Source organism: Podarcis muralis, chromosome 8 (assembly GCF_964188315.1).
Source record: "Podarcis muralis chromosome 8, rPodMur119.hap1.1, whole genome shotgun sequence".
Lineage (NCBI taxonomy): Eukaryota > Metazoa > Chordata > Lepidosauria > Squamata > Lacertidae > Podarcis > Podarcis muralis.
Window position 1 is genome coordinate 63,520,594 of NC_135662.1, and position 18,519 is coordinate 63,539,112.

The 18,519-nt window shown below is 43.5% G+C and overlaps 1 protein-coding gene and 1 long non-coding RNA gene across 4 annotated transcripts in view; one reads left to right on the forward strand and one right to left on the reverse strand.

Annotated features, from left to right (window-relative positions):
• The first annotated feature begins 2,200 nt into the window (after positions 1–2,200).
• LOC144328728 (uncharacterized) lies at positions 2,201–15,859 on the forward strand. The gene is made up of 2 exons (XR_013394017.1): positions 2,201–2,458; positions 15,390–15,859. It is a non-coding gene; the product is annotated as an uncharacterized LOC144328728 (long non-coding RNA).
• Positions 4,325–18,519, reverse strand: part of DSP (desmoplakin) — a 49,129-nt gene continuing 34,934 nt past the window's right edge. The window contains exons 19-24 of one of the 3 annotated variants that reach the window (XM_077933300.1): positions 17,082–17,244; positions 16,654–16,737; positions 15,381–15,488; positions 14,273–14,371; positions 10,263–12,557; positions 4,325–8,233 (exon numbers count right to left, since the gene is read on the reverse strand). In XM_077933300.1, the coding sequence (XP_077789426.1) occupies positions 5,021–8,233; positions 10,263–12,557; positions 14,273–14,371; positions 15,381–15,488; positions 16,654–16,737; positions 17,082–17,244 (5,962 nt within the window). In that variant the 3' untranslated portion in view covers positions 4,325–5,020. The remainder of the gene's footprint in view (positions 8,234–10,262; positions 12,558–14,272; positions 14,372–15,380; positions 15,489–16,653; positions 16,738–17,081; positions 17,245–18,519) is intronic. The other 2 variants (XM_077933301.1, XM_077933302.1) reach the window with 2 other exon arrangements.

Below are 18,519 nucleotides of genomic sequence, written 5' to 3' on the forward strand. Positions count from 1 at the left end.
CTTACTAGCGGGAAGGTAAACGGTGTTTCCGTGTGCTGCGCTGGCTCGCCAGATGCAGCTTGTCATGCTGGCCACATGACCCGGAAGTGTCTGCGGACAGCGCTGGCCCCCGGCCTATAGAGTGAGATGAGCGCACAACCCTAGAGTCGGACACGACTGGCCCGTACGGGCAGGGGTACCTTTACCTTTACCTTTACTTTTACTCCGTTGTTGCTGCTGCTGCTGCTGTTTTCCTCTTTATCCCCTGCCAACCTGACTGGATTGCCCCAGCCACTCTGGGCAGCTTCCAACATATATAAAAACAATATATAAAAAAGTAAACTTTCCCTATCCAGGGCTGCCTTCAGATGGCTCAGGGGGTCGGATAACTCCATACCCTCCAACATTTATCCAGTGAAAACAGGGACGTGCTAAGGAAAAGCTGGACATTCAAATCAGAAACCGGGGAAGCTTCTGTAAATCCGGGACTGTCTCTGGAAAATAGGGACACTTGGAGGGTTAGCCATGTGGAAATCTGCTTCTCTGTTCCCAAAGGCAATGACAGGGGACACGCCCTCCCCTTGGTTTCCCAACCATCGCCTACGCCTCCATAGTTTTAGGGCTGTGGTGGCAACTAATAGCGAGCAAATCGTCCCGGAGTTGGAAGATCTCAAGGGGCTATTTTCTTGCATAGGAACCAATAAAACATCTGAGGGGACCAGTAGCCCACCCAACCCCCAGTTGATGGGTAAGGTAAAGGGACCCCTGACCATTAGGTGCAGTCGTGGCCGACTCTGGGGTTGCAGCGCTCATCCTGCTCTATAGGCCGAGGGAGCCGGCGTACAGCTTCCGGGTCATGTGGCCAGCATGACTAAGCCGCTTCTGGTGACGCTTCTGGTAAAGGCGGCGCACGGAAACGCCGTTTACCTTCCCGCCAGAGCGGTACCTATTTATCTACTTGCACTTTGATGTGCTTTCGAACTGCTAGGTTGGCAGAAGCAGGGACCAAGAAATGGGAGCTCACCCTGTCGCGGGAATTCGAACCGCCGACCTTCTGATCGACAAGTCCTAGGCTCTGTGGTTTAACCCACAGTGCCACCTGCATGCCCAGTTGATGGGCATTGCCATTCAAATAATGTGTGTGTCCTGTGTCATGTGATTATGTGGGGCGGGGCTTACCTGCCTCCTACATATTTAAGTCGACACCTCTGTTTTCTTGGCATGCAGCCCTCAGTGGGTGATGTACTGCTGTTTTATATTCAGTGTTAGCCCAATTGATTCCTGGTCAATGAGATGATAGCACTTTCAAGTCTCGAGTGATGTTTAAATGGCTAAATAGGAAAGTGTGACACAGCTCTGCATTCTTGTAATGTGTGTGATGCATTGCACAACTACTAGGGTGATGATAGAGCAGCAGCCTTGAGAGTCTGTGTAGGGACCATGTTTGCTAGAGCTTAGTGCAGAAAACCTTAAAGTCTTGAGTTTAGTCAGTGCATGAATGGGGAGCTAGACCTCGCTGCCCTGCCCTCCGATATCTCGTGTTGTCTGAAGTAGGCTATTGAGGGAGGCCTCTGTGCATGGAGCTGTACACAGGAAGGCTGTGATGATGGTGCTGTAGGCACAGCCCTGCTGCTGTTTGAATATGTGGACATAGCTTCCAGTGAATAATCAAGAGGACCCCTTCACCCTTGATGGCAACAACTAGAAAGATGCTTTTGGGTTCCCACCAGTGTAGTTGCAGTCCGTCCCTTCTCTTTTTCATTCAGGCGGCGCAAGGCACTTGAGAGTGTAAGCAGCCTGCTTGTGTGGTTGTGCAGTCCGCAGACTCTTGCTGGTCCTATTGCACAACCTTCTTGAATGTTGCATGGCTGGAATGTGTTCTTGAACTGTGATAATGGACCTCGCTTGTCTGGATGAAGAGATGTGTTGTGTGCACTCAAGAAACCTTGTTTGCTTGGCTGGAATGTAGCCCACTAAATGAAGAGAGTCCTGTATCTGTTGCTCTGCTCGGTTTTTGTCCAGCCACCACTGGCATGTGGTCCCCATGAGACAATGTAGCCCATTGGCTAAATGCTTGCATGCATCTCACTTGATATCTCTACTCTTGATCATGAGCAGCTGAATAAATGAACCAACTCCACTGAAAAACAGACTTTTTAAAGGCAATGTGATATGAAACCTCTATCAGTGTATCCACACAGGCAGGTTATCACTCGATACTGAAGTCGTCAAATGATGTGCATGCACACACATTAGCAGAGTATAAGGCAGACCCTTATAGCGGAGTTTAGACTCCTTTAGCAGTGCAGTTCTCCTATTATTGCCATCTGAACAGGCACCACTAACGTGCTGCATTGGGTTAATATTTGGAAAAAAATAAATGCAGTTACTCTGCAAACAGGGCAAACTCTGTGTTGATTGACTGAACTAGTGGGACTTACTGGCCATCCTGGAGCTAAAGGGGCTGATGCAGACAAAGGTAAGGACCCCAAAGCTTTTTACTTAACCATTTAAATCATCTATTTCAACTCATGGAACTTTGCGTGATATGCTTTTGCTATCTAGGAGGAAATGGGAAGAAAAGTGAATGGAGAAAACTAGGTTCAGGCCTCCCTGGACCTGGTAAGATTCCAGAGTTTGCGAGGCAAATATCTAAGTGTGCTACTCCATTTCCCCATTATGTTCAACTGCCTTCTGTGATACTCTGCATCCACTTTAGAATAAAGCAACCAGACCTAACCACAGCTGTTTTATGCAGGCAGCTGAGCCAACCATTTTGGCCATTGTTTCCCAAAGCATCCTTTGTATATTTGTATACTGGCTGATACGTAGCAGGTCTGTCTTGGGGTATGTAGCCTGGACAGAGGTGCATCAGTTTCTACACAAAGGCGTATTGTGGCCAAGAATACAGGTTAGTTCTCACTGAGGTAATAAATCGAATGCCTGATGGCATTCCATCCCAAACCTCCAAGGCTGTTGCAAGGATAAAATTAAGATAACTGTTTTATTTATTTCATTTATATCCCACCCTACCAAAGGAGCCAAGGATGATTGCATATGCCATATTTTACTAACGTAAATAAATGGCTGAATATTCTTTCACTTCGCACTCAGAAACCAGGTAGCAGGAAGGATGACCCTGTTAATTTCTGTTTCTTCATCCAGGATTTCTTGGCTATTCTGCAATTTGGCTGTTCCAAAATTGGCTATTCCACTAGGCTCCCCTGGATATAGTGGTCCCCCGGGTGTTTCTGGACTGTGAGAAGTAAGACTATGGCACCCACCCTCCCATCCTGGATTAGTAAAGGGGTTGCCTATTTATAGAACATTCAGTTGGAAGATTCTGCTGACATGCGTTGGAACACTGCAACAGGAGATTATGATAATTTGTAAGTAAAAATGGCAAGTGTCATTTCCCCTCTTTTCTACTATATGCATCCTTGTCTAATTTGCGTATTGTCGAAGTGTGCGGTCTCCCCAAATCACAGGTGTATCCCTATCAAATATAGATAAGGAACCACTATAAAACAGCCAAGCTAACCAGGGTTCCTGTGCTTTGTTCCCCTGCTCTTTCCAGCAATGTTTTTTGAGTAGAAGTTCTTGCAATAGATGGATACATAAAGGATGCTTTAAATGGTGGCTACGATATAAGCCACCCCTGTCTTGCTTTTTCAAGAGAAAAGAAATTTATTCCCATGCTGATGGTTTGCCACGGAAGAGAGCTAAAAGTAGAGAGACACCATAGCTCAGTTGTAGAGCACATGATGTAGCAGGTCCTAGATTCAAATCCCTTGTTTTTGAAGTATCAGATGGCAGATAATGGAGAAGACCTCTGCCTAAGACTCTGGTGATGGAAAAGACACTTCAGCCAGTCAGGTCAGTATTGGGTTAGATAGAACAAATACTCTGGTCTGATATAAGGCGGCTTTCTATGTTCCTATGATCAAGTATGTTTTAAATGGATGGATGCAGTTCTCCACATCTGTACTTCAGCATTTAGCAATGGAGGTGTAGATCTAGAAAAGTGCTCACTAGTTACTTCCGACAGGAAACCAGAAGCAATTTGGAATGTACTTGGCAATGGCTTCCCATCCACTTCCATGGTTTCTAGTGATCATATTCCCACCATGAATTTAAAGTGCATCTCTAATGCCTAGCCTCCTTGACAACCACAGATATTTAGAGCTGAGATTTGAAGCAGCTGTTAAATGTGAGACTAAGGGAACCTCCAATTCGCAGTACTCAATATGCAGTCAACTACTGCAGCAAGTTTAGCCACTGCCAAGAATGCAAGCAAAACAAACACTTAATGTCAAGATATTTACCACAAAGGAATCAAAGGTGGTTAATTATTATTTTTTTATTGCCAGAATAGTAAATGTTACACAGATGGGCCTGCATGGTATTACCCGGGTTACAAGCAAGCAAAAAATGAATGTTTGGCCACAGCAAAAGAAAAAGCACATTCTAATAAATCTGCCCTAATAAAAGCAGTGTGACCAAATGAGAATATAGCATAGCACAATTGGGTATAACATTTGTTGGAGAGGATATTCAGACCATCACCGTTGTGCAGTGCAACATCCACATTGATAAAAAGGTGGCTTTAAAAACATCAACACTGATAAAAAAAACAATAAGAAGCCTGGGATAATAGTTTGTGGCCATGCATGACTATTTGAAGGGAACAAAAGCAAATGCTAAATACATGAGGAAAGATGCTTGCACACCAACATGAGAGAGAGAACTTGCCTCCTCCATTTACTATGAGAAGTCTGCACCCAAGACATTTAGAAAGCATGCACACATGCATGTGAGTTGTATATATATATACATGTATGGAGAAGCACAGCATCCCATCCAGAAAGATTTATTTTATTGGCATTTGGGTTTGGCTTCTATTCTGCAGCTTAACTATTTCACCCAAGCAAGTGCTAATATCACCAACAACCAGTCCTTTCTGTTTGTTAAAACAAAGAAGGAATACAGATCCCAGCAGATGCTTCCCCTGCAAAATTCAGATAGGCTAGCTAGCTAATGACTAGCGCCCAAGCGAGCTGCTGCTGCTGACGGTTGTATAGGAATAAGAATACGAGGCATTCGTGTTTGCATCAAAGCTTCCTCTCCTGGATCCACTCCGCGAGCCTGAGCGGGATCCACTGCGGGATCCACTGCGCGAGCCTGGTGCCGAAGAGACATTGTATGGGCTGGAGATGCCTTTGGATGAAACCGAAGAAGCTTCCAGTAACCGGAGCCCAGTTATATCTTCCACCATCGAACGATTCATTGCATCTCTGAAGGAGATTTTCAGCTTTGTTTTGGGACAGGTCAAAATCTTCGCATAGTTGCTGGTGTCTTGTAACCTCTGGGCTGTCCGGCCATCAATCAGCCCTTTTCGAATGGCTTCTTCGGTACTTATTCTCCCACGGACTTCGGGGTCAATGAGACCTCCGGTGATAAACTGAAACTCAAGGAAGCGCTGGCCAGCCTCGTAAGGGAGCCACTTTTCCTTCACAGCCTCTGCGGCTGACATTCTGTTTCGGCCCTTGATGCCTTCAAACCCTATGAAGGCTTTATGAGCTGGCTTCAGCCGTGTCGACATCTCGTGGTCAATGAGGCCTTGGGCGACCGCTTCCTGAAGGGAAAGCCGCTGTCCTGTGACGGGGCATATTATGCCTCCAGTGCAAGCTTGGGCTTCCAGCAAACGCTGGGCGGTAATGGTGTCAACAATGCCCCGTTGCACGGCTTCTGAAATGGAGATCTTCTCCAAATTTTCTGTGTCAAATATGGCTGCAATTGGAGTCGTTTCCTCAAGGGACTCAGAAAAGGAGCCGGAGCCGGAGCCGGAGCCGGAGCTGCTCTTTAGCTTGATAGATGAACTCTTGATACTCAGTACCGTAGGGGAACGAATGGACTCGTGCCTGAAAACTTCATCACCGCCATTCCTGCAAGCAATCATGTCTGCAAACTGAGTGAGGCTTAATGACCCGGAACGGTATTGCTCAAAAAATTTCTTGTCCACAAGGCCTTTGTCAATGGCGTCCTGGATGTCATACTGGTGGCCTGTTTTCCTGTCAACAAGCACTACTCTTGTGCTCCCATCTGAACCTGTGATAGTGATTTCTTCCCATTCGCATTCCTGGTCAGAAAGCTCCAGGTAAGTGTCATAGTCTATGAGACCTTTATTGTACGCTTCCTGGACGGACATTTCCTTGTTTGTGTCTGGATCTACGATGACGACCCTGCGCTTCCTGAGGGTGTTTTTCTGCGAAGTCTGCACCACTTTCTTCTTCTCTCTCAGGGGCAGGAGACAGAGCCCACTTCCTTCATCGACTATGCACCTTTCTTTCAACTGCAAGTAGGTCAGGTTTTCTTCTGTGTTGGGGTCAAAAAAGCCTTTGGTATCGTCACTGGGATCGGAGAGAATGTTATTCAGCTCTTTGTCGAAGTAGCCACGTTGGTATGCTGTGCCGACTGGCAACCGATGACTTTCCTTTGGGTCGATGATCCCACCAGTGGCTATCTGGGCCTCCAGCAAACGAATCCCGTGGCCTCTCTCAATGAGTTCCTTGTTCATTGCTTGGAACAAGGAGATGATGTTTCCTGTTTCTGGATCTTTGTACCCAGTGACTGCTCTTTCAGCAGACAGGAGTTTTTCTTTAAATTCTATTCCAACTAGGCCTCTTTTGTAAGCTTCTTCCACAGTGTGTCGTGAATTGCTGACAGGGTCCACGACAAATCCAGTGGCTGCCTGGGCTTCCAGAAGCTCAAGAGCTGTTCCTGGTCTAACCAAACCTATTTTCATGGCCTGGTAAATGCCAAGCTTCTCTCTGGTGGCCTCGTTATAAATGCCAGCTATGCAGCTGGAGCCCTGGAGGAAATCTTTGATTCGGTCGCTGACTTCTTCAACCGTGATTACTCCACTTTCCAGATCATTTGCTGTCGACTCCCGAATGATGCCAGAGTCTACTAACTCAGAAATGTCAATGGGCTTCCTGATGCCTTGGAATGACATGCTTCTCTTCTGCACGGGAAGGAGGAGCAAACCAGTGTGTGGTTCAATTCTGCATTTCGCCCTCAGCTTCGTGTAACTTGTGGCCTTCTTGGTGATCGGGTCAATTAAGTTATTTAAACTCTGAGGTTGGTTCAAGGATCTGACCAGGTCTCGATCAATCAGCCCACGAGCTAAAGCGATGTCTTTCGGCAAGAACACACTGTTGATGGGGTCAACGATTCCTCCCGCAGCCAGCTGAGCTTCAAGGAGACGTATCCCGGTCTCCCTGTCGATAAGCTGTTTACCGATGGCTTGTGCCACAGGCACGGTTTTCCCTGAGAAGGGATCTTTAAATCCGGTGATGGCCTTTTCAGCGGTGTAGATTTGCTCCCGGTCATCAAAATCGATCAGGTCTCTAGCAACTGCACTGTCCACGCTGAGAAGTTCGTTGCGGTGGGGGTCAATCACACCTCCGGTGGCTGCCTGGGCTTCCAGAAGGAAGACGGTGTTCTCTGGGCTGAGAAGCTGCTTCCGTTTAGCCTCCACCAGGGAATACTTGTCCTTAGGGCTAAGAGAAGCCCCGGCTATAGCCCCAGCTCCTCTGAGATAAGGTTCGAGATCAGCAGCAACTTCCTCCACGGACTTCTGCCCTCTCAGCAGCTTATCCAGGGTGGACTTGTCTATCAGCTGGCATTCGTACAGCTGGACAGCAGTTATTTTTTTCCGCAGGCCATTGAAGAGTAATTTGGAAGGGTCAATGGCAAAGTCATCTTCTGTCTGGGTGACTCTGTTGGCCACATATGGGCGCTGCTTCAGTTTCTCAATTTCCCTTTGCAGCCTCAGGCGCTCAGCCTCCATCTCCGACTGGCTCTTTCTGCTTGTCTCTTCCAAGCGGCTGCGGTACCTTTCTTCGATTCTCTTCATCTCTGCCTGCAGTCTCTCAATTTCTATCAGCAAGGCACTCTTCTCCCTCTCGCTCTTATCTCGCTCGGACTCAATCTTCCTGATTGTCTCTTCCTTCCGGGAATACTGGCTCTTCCACTGATTTAAGTCGTTCAGGATTTGCTGCTTCTCATTCTCCAGCCGCATTTTCAAGCGGGATTCTGACTCCAGTGTACCTTTGGCCCGATTCAGCTCTTCCTCCAACCTCAGCAACCTTGCTTTGTCTTGTTCCAAGGCATTAATTTTTATCAGCAGCGCTTCTCGTTCCTGCATAATATGAGTATACTGGGATTTGGATTCTTGGATCCTATGGGATGTCTATGGTTTTTTTAAAAAAGAAAAGAAAAAGAAAATTAGTGCCTCTTCTTAACATCTTATATTCCCTATATTTCAAACTATCCTGTAAGGAGTACTGGGTAACTGTGGCCCTGAGTAATAAATCTGATGTTTTGGATGCAGCTGTGGATTTGTTTTATTAATACAGGATAGCACACTGATAGAAATGGGCTAAAAAGAATTCTAACAAGAGAGTCTGGGGCATGACCCAGCACACTGGGGTCCTGCCAGTTTCAGTGGAAAGATTAAGCATGTGTTTAACAGCGCAGTCCTATACAAGTCTACTCAGAAGTAAGACCCACAGAATTAAATGGGGATTACTCCCAGGCAAGCGTGCATACAGCCTTGTGCACACAGCACAATCCTATCTCTTCCCTTTGAAATCAACAGGAATTAAAAATACTTAGCTTGGGGTGGATTGTACTGTCCGTGCTTAATATTTTCCCTTTCCCACCTGTACATATATACGACATACAGTCTTAATTTTGACAGCAGTCTAGCAGAAGCTAAGTAATTTGGGATGGCTGCACTTCAGTACTGCCTCTGATAAAATCTTGTGTCTACTGAAAGGGGACCTTCATCTTGCTCTGTTTACAAAACATATGTATCACGACATCAAATCCAGACTGGTCTTACCTGGAGCCGATTTACCCACATTAACAAAAAAAACTAATTATTTAATTCCACAATCTGATTCTTCTTTCAAGAAAGCGGTTATTTTGAGACTACAACTAGACTAATGGATAAAGTTCCATCACGTATCTTATGTGATGAATCTGAGTGAATAAAAGTGCGTAGATAATAATGTGCGTATGAATTACAGGTGTTGCGGGGGGGACGGACAATGAGAGCAAACAGATGCCCCACTGAGGAAAATACTGCTTTTGGACCAATCTTGCACTAGCAAACCAATATAGTTCAGCAAACATTGCTTAAGGTAAGGCTCTCCATTCATTTCAATGAGTGAATTGATATGAATTGAGGCTGAACTGTAGCAATGCCTGATGGGTTGCTCCTAGTAAACAAAGACAGGGAAACATAACTATCATTTTACTTGAAAATTATGAGCCCAAGCTACTAGGCAAAATGGCCAGACTCCAACACAGAAGAAAGCACACTTGAGGCAATGTCAATAGGCTTAAGTATGCTCTACTCTGTGCAGGATTGTGACTCATAGATTTCTTTCTTTTTTTAAGAAAGAAATGAAAGCAGTGACATATATAGCATGCACACATGCACACACACATATATAATTATGTATAATGTGCATTTTAGACGATATACAGGTACATAAGCAGCAATAAAATGTATACCAAATATACAACACCAGTATAACTATGTATACACTTTTGCATATGTACACTTTTTAAGGTATACATGTATGTATTTATGTAAATACATATACTACCCTACAGCAAAATAAAAAATGAGAAGAGCAAAGGAGATAAGGATAAGCTCCAATATGCAACTTCATGAATAACATATTGTATACCCCTCTTTGGGGGTTGAGATGTCAGAGTAACCGAACTTCAGGGGGTAGCTTCTGTAAGAACAGGTTTTGGAAATATGGCCTGGTCTTCAAAGTCCTGCTCCTTTCTAAGGATGATGAAGAGTTGACCATAGGGGAAAAAAAATTCTATTGGAATGACATATCACCCAAAGATTTTTTTAAGCACCAAAGGTAACAAAAGCAGATGCTAGGTAAGATTTATATCTCCTTTGCACTAGTCTAGAAGCGACCCAAATCTGGGCCTACAGCTAAGAACATAAGAACAGCCTGCAGGATCAGGCCAATGGCCAATCTAGTCCAGCATCCTGTTCTCACAGTGGCCAATCAAATGCCTGTAGGAGACCTAAACTTAGAAGCCAGTTGGAATTGTTATATCAATTTTTAAAACGAATCAATTAAAATCAATATACATAAATTTAGGGTCCAATGATTGGTTGGAAATGCATTTGGTGTTGAATTATTTGAGGGACAGTAAAGTTGTGATCAAATATTTGTGAATACCTCCATAGCCTGCTTTTGGAATTTTTCAATTTCCTGTCTCAAATTGTCCCTTTCTTTCTGTAAACCATTTATCAGACCCTGAAGTTCCAGGGTATGCTTGCTGCTTGTCTGTAGTTGACTCTTAAGTTCAATAATTGTGGCATTTTTTTCCTCATCCACTTCACTTCTGCCCCTTCTTAGATCATCATACTCCAATCTCACATTACGCAGCTCTTCCTCTAACATCAAGTGTTCTTTGGTAAGGTTCTCGGTAAGAGACTGAAGTCTTTCGATTTCTATCTTGCACTCATTGAGGCTTTTGCTCTTGTCCTCAATAGCCTTTTGCAAGTGCTCGTTGCGCATGTGAGCTTGCTTTAGATTCTCTTGCTCTTGGACTACCTGGCGGCGCAAGGTTTCGATTTCTGAAGTGTACTTCCTTATCTCCTCCAAGTATCTCTGCTTTTCCCTCATCTGACCATCTAGCACCTCTCTCTGGTGCTTCAAGTCATCTTCACTCCTTTTCTTGACCATCGAGACCTCCTCTATCTGCTGAGTCAGGTTTGTGATCTTGACAGATTGCTCTCTGTAAGACCTCCTCATAGATTCTAACTCTGCTTCCACTTCCTTCCTCTTGGCAGTTTCTTCTCCTATGGCTCTAGCCTGCCTACTAAGCTCCTCCTCCAGCTTGCGTTTCTGCTGCTGCAGCTCTTTCATTGTGCCCTGCAGCCTTGTGCTTTCTTGATCTTTCCCTTTTTTGTCCTGGGCAAGCCTCTCGTATTCGCTTTTTAGCCGCCCCAGTTCCTGCTCTTGGACTTTCAACCTGCTGATGGTCTCTGTGGCGTTGATGTTCACTTTCTCCAAATCGTACTGGACTCTTTGCAGTCGGATATTCTCCTCCTCCATAGACTTCCTCTGGTTTGTTTCTGCTTCTAGCAACTTTCTCAGCTTTTCAATCTCTTTGTTTTTGTCCTTAATGGTCCTCCCAGCATCGTCAAGAGACTGCTTGTAACGCATGGTCTCCTCAGAGTATTTCTGGACAGTCTGTTTTAACTCAATCTCAAGCTGCTGCTTCTTTTGCGAGATCTCAGAGCCAATGGCTTTTTGCTGGTGAGCATTTTCTTCCACTTGTCTAAGGTTCTCCGATGTCTGACTTATAGTGTTCTTCAGTCTCCTAATTTCCTCACATAAGCTCCTATTTTCTCTCACGACATTGTCGAGCTGTGCTCGGTAATTACCGGACTCCTCTTCCTTCTGCAGTGTCACCTGATTTATTGTGGTCTTTGTGATATTAATCTCAGTCTCATACTTGTTCTTTAAACTAATAATTTCCTCGTCATAACTGTTCCTTACCTTAGCCAATTCATTCTCAAGTTCCCATCGGCTTTTAGCCTCTTCCTGCAGCTGAATCTTTACTCTTTCAAGCTCCTTGGTTTTGTCCTGGATGGTCAAAGCAGCATCTTCAAGCGCTTGCTTGTACCTCGCGTTGTCTTCGTTGCGCAGATGAATGATCTGTTTCAGCTCCAGCTCGATCTGCTGCTTCTGCTGCGCCACCTCCGAGCCGCAAGCCTTCTGCTGAAGAATATTTTCTTCTGCTCTCCTCCGCTGCTCTGTAGCATCCAAAATGCTGTCATTCAGCCTGATGATCTCATCCTTCAGATCTCTGTTCTCTCTCTGCAGCTTATCGATCTGGGCTCGGAGGTTTTTGGCATCGTCTTCTTTCTGGGATGCTATCTGGTGGATGGTGGTCTTCTTAATGTTAATCTCGGTTTCATACTTGTTCTTTATATTACTCATCTCCTCATTAAACTGGTTTCTTACCTTAGCCAGCTCATTCTCATATTCTCTCTTCCGATTCCCCTCGTCCTGGAGAAGCACCCTTAACCTTTCTATCTCGTACTCCTTCTCCTTGATGACTTTCTCAGATTCTATCTTTTGCCAACCAAGGCTTTCTTTCTCATTCTGCCTTGTCTTCTGCAGTTGGTCAAAGTCAGTCTTCTGCTGGTCATATCTGTCCTCCAATAGCTTCCTTTTCCTCTTCTCGTCTTCAATCTCATAAGTCAGCCTTGTTATTCTGTCATTCAGATCTTTTATTTGAGCATAGCACTTGTCCAAGTTTTGTTTGGCAGAGCCACCATCCAACTCTGCTTGCCTCTTCATCTCTTCCAAACCCATCAGTTTGGCCTTCAGCTGGGAAATTTCCAACTGGTACTTCTGTAGGTTTTGCTCCAGGAATTTGTGCTTATTGCTGTTATCGGAATTGGCATCCCTGGCTAGTCTCAGCTCTTCTTCCAATAGTTCTATTTTGGTGCTTTTCATCTGCAGATTCAGAAAGCATGAAAGATAAAAATTACCTCTCGTAACCATTTTTGACCAACAGCATGCTCCTCATTCACACACCCCCCAAAAAAACACCACTCCACAGCTAATTTTAATAAAATGCCTTTTTTGCTGTTTGGTTGTTTTATTTTTTTTAAAAAAAACTTCACATTCTCTTATTAACCATAATGGACAAGACTCTTGACATTCTCAATGAGGCCTTTTTAATATGTCGTGGTTTTCAGTGCAAAAGTCCTAATGCACCAGAAAACATTGGATCTCGAGGAATATATGCTACTCTATGTCAAGCTCTGAAAGCAGACTTAAACCAGAGCTCTGGGGTTCATTTTCTGGTTTTTACACATTTGTTAGCCTAGGAAAACATTTTTAAAGGCGTGATATAAAATGTTTTTTTGAAATAAAGAAACTTGTTGATCGCATATCATGTCTGAACCAATATTGAACCAAATAGAAAACAACTGTACGGAAACCAGGTGTCCGCAAACAGGCTAATTTATACAAAAAGGAAAGAGGGGAAGGCACTAATGCTCACAGTGGCCACTAAATACTATTCTCCCTCTTGGATGCCCTGCACGCTAATCTCAATATGTGAAGGAAAACTGGTTCCTTAACAGCAACTGAACATTACTCTGTACATTCTCAGGATCCTGTTTTTATTGCTTCATGTGTTCAATGGCCAAGACTGGGCATCCAAAGCCATGCTTAAATTCAGGTTGTGCCCCATGCAAAGCTGGTGCAAAACCAAATTCAGGGGTCCCGAACTTGAGGGAGTGACGACTGAAGCTAAAATGAAAAATCACATCTACTCAGGGTGGATTTGATTTAAATCAAATTGATTTAAATCACTAGTCAATAAGACTTGCCTTAAATCACTAGTCAGTAAGACTTGATTTAAATCATTTTTTTTACAGAAAGACTCATTCTTGCTGGTATAATCTTAATATTTACAACCAGAGGAAGGTTTCATGAAAAACTTAAAACAAATCCTTATTTCCTGATGAATAGCCTTTGGCGTATAATGTAACTTAAATAGAAAACTATATTTAGAAAGATTTTTTTCCTCAAAAAACATTTTATTTTAAAAATCCAATTATTTAAATCAAAAAAATCTGATTAAAATTTTTAAAAATCCAATTTTTTCCATATTTTTTTTAAAATCATTTTTTTATCCACCCTGCATGTACTGTAACAGGAATAACTAGGAATCAATCTACACAGGCAACAAATCATCTGATAGTAGCTCATTCTAAGCTATTAGAACTTCAAACTACAGATGAGCCCATCACTTGATTGAAGGATGCTTCATGGGGGAAAAAAGCCTCATGCATCTAAACAACTAACATATCCAGGAAACCTACTCTAAAATCTTCCTAATATGCCCATTTTTTAATGTGGAGGGAGCAGCATTTGTTTTACAGGAAACAGTGTTCAAACAAGGAATCGGCTCTATCTGCAGTCTAAATTGGTCTAGTCCACAAAAAGCTGTATTGTACGAATCTGCTGAATGCTCGCCTCAAATTTAAGACTAAAAAAGCTGAATCGTGTATATCAAGAAAATTTGGTTTCCATTGTAGAAGTGTAGTCTTAGAATGTTATTTATTATTGCATGAAGGTATTATTAACAGCATCAAAAATATTTGCAAAAACCCCAGGAACTGGACAATTCACAATACATGAAGGAAGAGGGATATTACCTTTAAATCTTCCAAGCTCTTTAACATTTCACTCAAAAACTTGTAATAGTCTCCTGATTTTGTAAGAAGTTCAATGTAACGAGACTGGATCTCGGCAGCCTGCGTGGAGAGGGAGGGAAAAAGCAATCTATTGTCAACCTATCCCAAACGCTATGTTTCGTCTGCATCAACAGGCCTGAAGTTTTGTGTTGTTATTATTTTAACATAAAATTTCAGCCTAATTCTAGATTGACTCGGATGTAAATATAAAGGTAAAAGACCCCTGACAGTTAAGTCCAGTCGCAAACGACTCTGGGGTTGCGGCGCTCATCTCGCTTTACTGGCCAAGGGAGCCAACACTTGTCCGCAGACAGTTTTTCAGGGTCATGTGGCCAGCATGACTAAGCCGCTTCTGGTGAAACCAGAGCAGTGCACGGAAATGCCATTTACCTTCCCGCCGGAGCAGTACCTATTTATCTACTTGCACTGGCATGCTTTCGAACTGCTAGGTTGGCAGAATAATAAAATAATAATAATAATAATAATAATAATAATAATAATAATAATAATAATAATTTATTATTTATACCCCGCCCATCTGGCTGAGTTTCCCCAGCCACTATGGGCGGCTCCCAATCAGTGTTAAAAACAGTACAGCGTTACATATTAAAAACTTCCCTGAACAGGGCTGCCTTAAGATGTCTTCTGAATGTCAGGTAATTATTTATGAAGCTGGGACCGAGCAAAGGGAGCTCACCCCGTCGCGGGGATTCGAACCACCGACCTTCTGATCGGCAAGCCCTAGGCTCTGTGGTTTAACCCACAGAGCCACCCGCATCGACAAAAAGATACATTACCATAATAGGAGTTAGTAGCTCCTTTTGAGTACCTAAAGAAGTTACAAGAGATGCAAGCAATTTCTGATTCTTTTAATTCTTTAATTTCGGATTCTGATTTGCTTGAAATACATTATGCTTAATAACGTTGGCGTCAATGAACCTGTCTCCCGCACCTGTTGAATTTCCAACTTTTCCTGGTCTGCGGTGGTTCCCTTTTCGGATGTTTTGTACCCTTGGCTGACTTTAGCTAGTGCAAAATAATCATGAAAATGTACTTTATTGTCTCTTACCTCTTTCAGAATTAGCCCCGAAGGAGACTGGAGCATGCTGCGCTTAATAGGAATGTTCAGCAAAGTCTCCAGTCCTGAGCAATAAGCTGCAGCCTGCAGTTCGTAATCCTGCAGAAGGAGAAGAAAACACAATTCAATTTGTAAAGACAGCCACCGTATGCCTCCTGACCTGGATTTTCAGACTGCAGGGAGGCAATAACGTACTCTTTCAACCTTTTGACATCAGCTGAAGACCTGGTTATCTGCCTAGGTTTCTGGTGGAATTTTGGTGCCAGTGTTGATGTTTATTTTAGCTGGCTGGTCGTAAATAGCTCCCTTGTTTTTAGTCCCTGTGTGATGTATTAAATTTGCAAGCTGCTCTGGAACTACACTTGTAATGAAGAGTGTGTTTTAGACAGACAGATAATAAATAAAACCCCAAATCCTGATTTTAAGAATCAGTACAGTAGAAGGTCGGAAGAGAAAGTAGTTGCTAAAAACATACCGTATTTTTTGCACCATAACACTCACTTTTTTCCTCCTAGAAAGTAAGGGGAAATGTCCGTGCGTGTTATGGAAGGAATGCCCACGGGTGGCATGCCTACGGATTTTCCTCTTCTAAAAACTACGTGCGTGTTATGGTCGGATGCGTGTTATAGAGCGAAAAATACGGTAATAAGAAAAGCATTTAAAACCAGACATGGTGGAAAGATAGAGAAACTTTCCCCCACAACTTGCATTAAAAAATCTCTGAATGAAAGGCAACAGAAAAGGATTTATTGTACAAGCAGATCAATGGAGTTTAAATAACATGTCTTAAACTTCCAAAAATCAGCCCCATGATTAACCCAGACAGGGGTATGACAGAATGATTTGGGAATAAGACCCACTGATTTTTTCTTTTTCAAATGCTTTCTACTGCAATCTGAACAGAACTACTAGAAACACAAAAATAAAAACAAAATCACAAGATAATCCTGTGCATATTTTCTTTCCCTTGGCGTAGCCACCTCAGATTGTTGTCAGTATTTGTGATTTTCCAAATATGCCCTGGAAGTTTTGGACCAGCCAGACTACCATGGATACACTTCCAGAAATACAGAGGCTGTCAGTGAATCTGTATCTTGTAAACTTTGGTTTGTCCAGTAACTAAGCCTATGGTGCTGAGAAATGTGAGTGTGTGAGGGGTGAGAAGGATTTAGTCTAGAATTAAGAAGAGAGAGGGGAGCCTTGCAGGATTAAGCTCTTGTAGGAAAAGATATATTCTTAGGGGAATGTTCAAAAATAACAGTACCTTGATTGCAGCTGAGCACACCTCTGCATTCTTCATCACATCTTCCACTCTGTCTCGCTTGCTTGTGATTTCAGCATGTAAGTTCTGCAAAAAAACAACCCCACAATATTAATTTTATCAGATTTCTAGCTGTCAAGTCTTCTTTTGGTTCAGGAGAATGGCGACACTTGTCAACCACTCCACTGATGATACTATATCTCTCATGGTGATCCCAAGAGACAATTGTGGTGACAAAGATGTATAAAGCAAGCTTAGCTGAGATGGGATTTGAAATCAGGACATCAAGCTCATAACTTGCACCGTTAATCATTATTGCATTAGCAGGGATTCTGACACAAACTCCTAATACTTCGCCGAATCTAAGTTGGTTTCACATCAGCCAAATTACTTAGGGGAAACACTTTGCAACACTGAGTGCAAGACAATACCTTTTGCTCCTGCAGATATCTCATGACGGTGCTAACATCTCCCAACTTCATGGCTTCAATAGTTTCCTGCCGGCGCCTGGCATCACAAATCCATTTATTCAGAGCCTGGTAAAGATCCCGATAGGTTTTCAGCTGCTTCACCTGTTTTTCTAAATCCCAGGTCCTGTAAGACAAAGTAGCAACACATGAAGCTGCCTTAAACTAATTCACACCACTAGCCTATGCAGCCCAGTGCTGCCCACTATGATTAAACGCAATCTTTCCAGATGTGAGAGAGAGGTCTTTGCAAGCAGAATTAATCCTAGGACCAATACACAAAGCATATGGCCTCCACTGAGACACGGCCTCTTCCTAAGAACAGAAAGAGATCCACTTTGCTACTTCAAAAAGCCCCAAGTTAATGTACGTATCATGCAATATCTGCATACCATGCAACATCTGCAATATAGATTAACATATGGCAACATAAAAGCCTTCTGCTTTAAAAGCCACCAGCCAGTAGTGGATAGCTCAGTGAAGCAATGGCACTCAGCTGACCTCCCACCAGCTGAATTGCTGCTGCTTACCGGGAGGGAGAATGTGAAGGGTGAAGTTGCAGGGAAGTCAGAATTGTGCAAACACACTGGCAGAGCCAATCCAGCGCTCCTGCCAGTGTGTTTGCTCCACACTGACCTGCATGCTACCTCAACCCCTCTCCTTTCCCGTAAACAGTGGCAACTCAGTTGCTGGAAGATCAGGGAAGTGTTACCTCCTCCAACATTCTGTGTGACATTCCATTCTAAACATAACATATAAACTGTAATCTTCATCGAAGTAGTTGTAGTTTCCTAGGGAAGGACGTTTTCAGCTACCACGATCTTAAGTCAAATACTCATCAGTTCAGTCTGGAAATGACTTGGCGTTATGTATGAACCCAGCCCAGCAGCTTAACTTTGGCTTATTAAGTATGGTGAAAAGTCACTCATCAACCAAGGTCTGTAGCTGGTTTACAAACCATAGCTAATGTTAACCTGGACCTCCTTAACTATGGCTAAAGAGCTGGCACAGAAGATTTGATATCCCGCCTTTCACTCCCTTTAAGGAGTCTCAAAGTGGCTAACAATCTCCTTTCCCTTCCTTCCCCACAACAAACACACCATGAGGTGAGTGAGGCTGAGAGACTTCAGAGAAGTGTGACTGGCCCAAGGTCACCCAGCAGCTGCATGTGGAGGAGCGGGGACACGAACCCGGTTCCCCAGATTACGAGACTACCGCTCTTAACCACTACACCACACTGGCTCTACAGAGTTATGAGTCTACAGCAGCAAAAATGCAAACCACTCTCAAGGCTCAGCTGATCTCCCCGGTGCCTTTAACTATTACAGGAACTAGAAAGTCAAGTTTTAAATGGTTTTCTTTTTTGCCAGATGCTTCAGCTTTAACTATTAACTATGGTTAG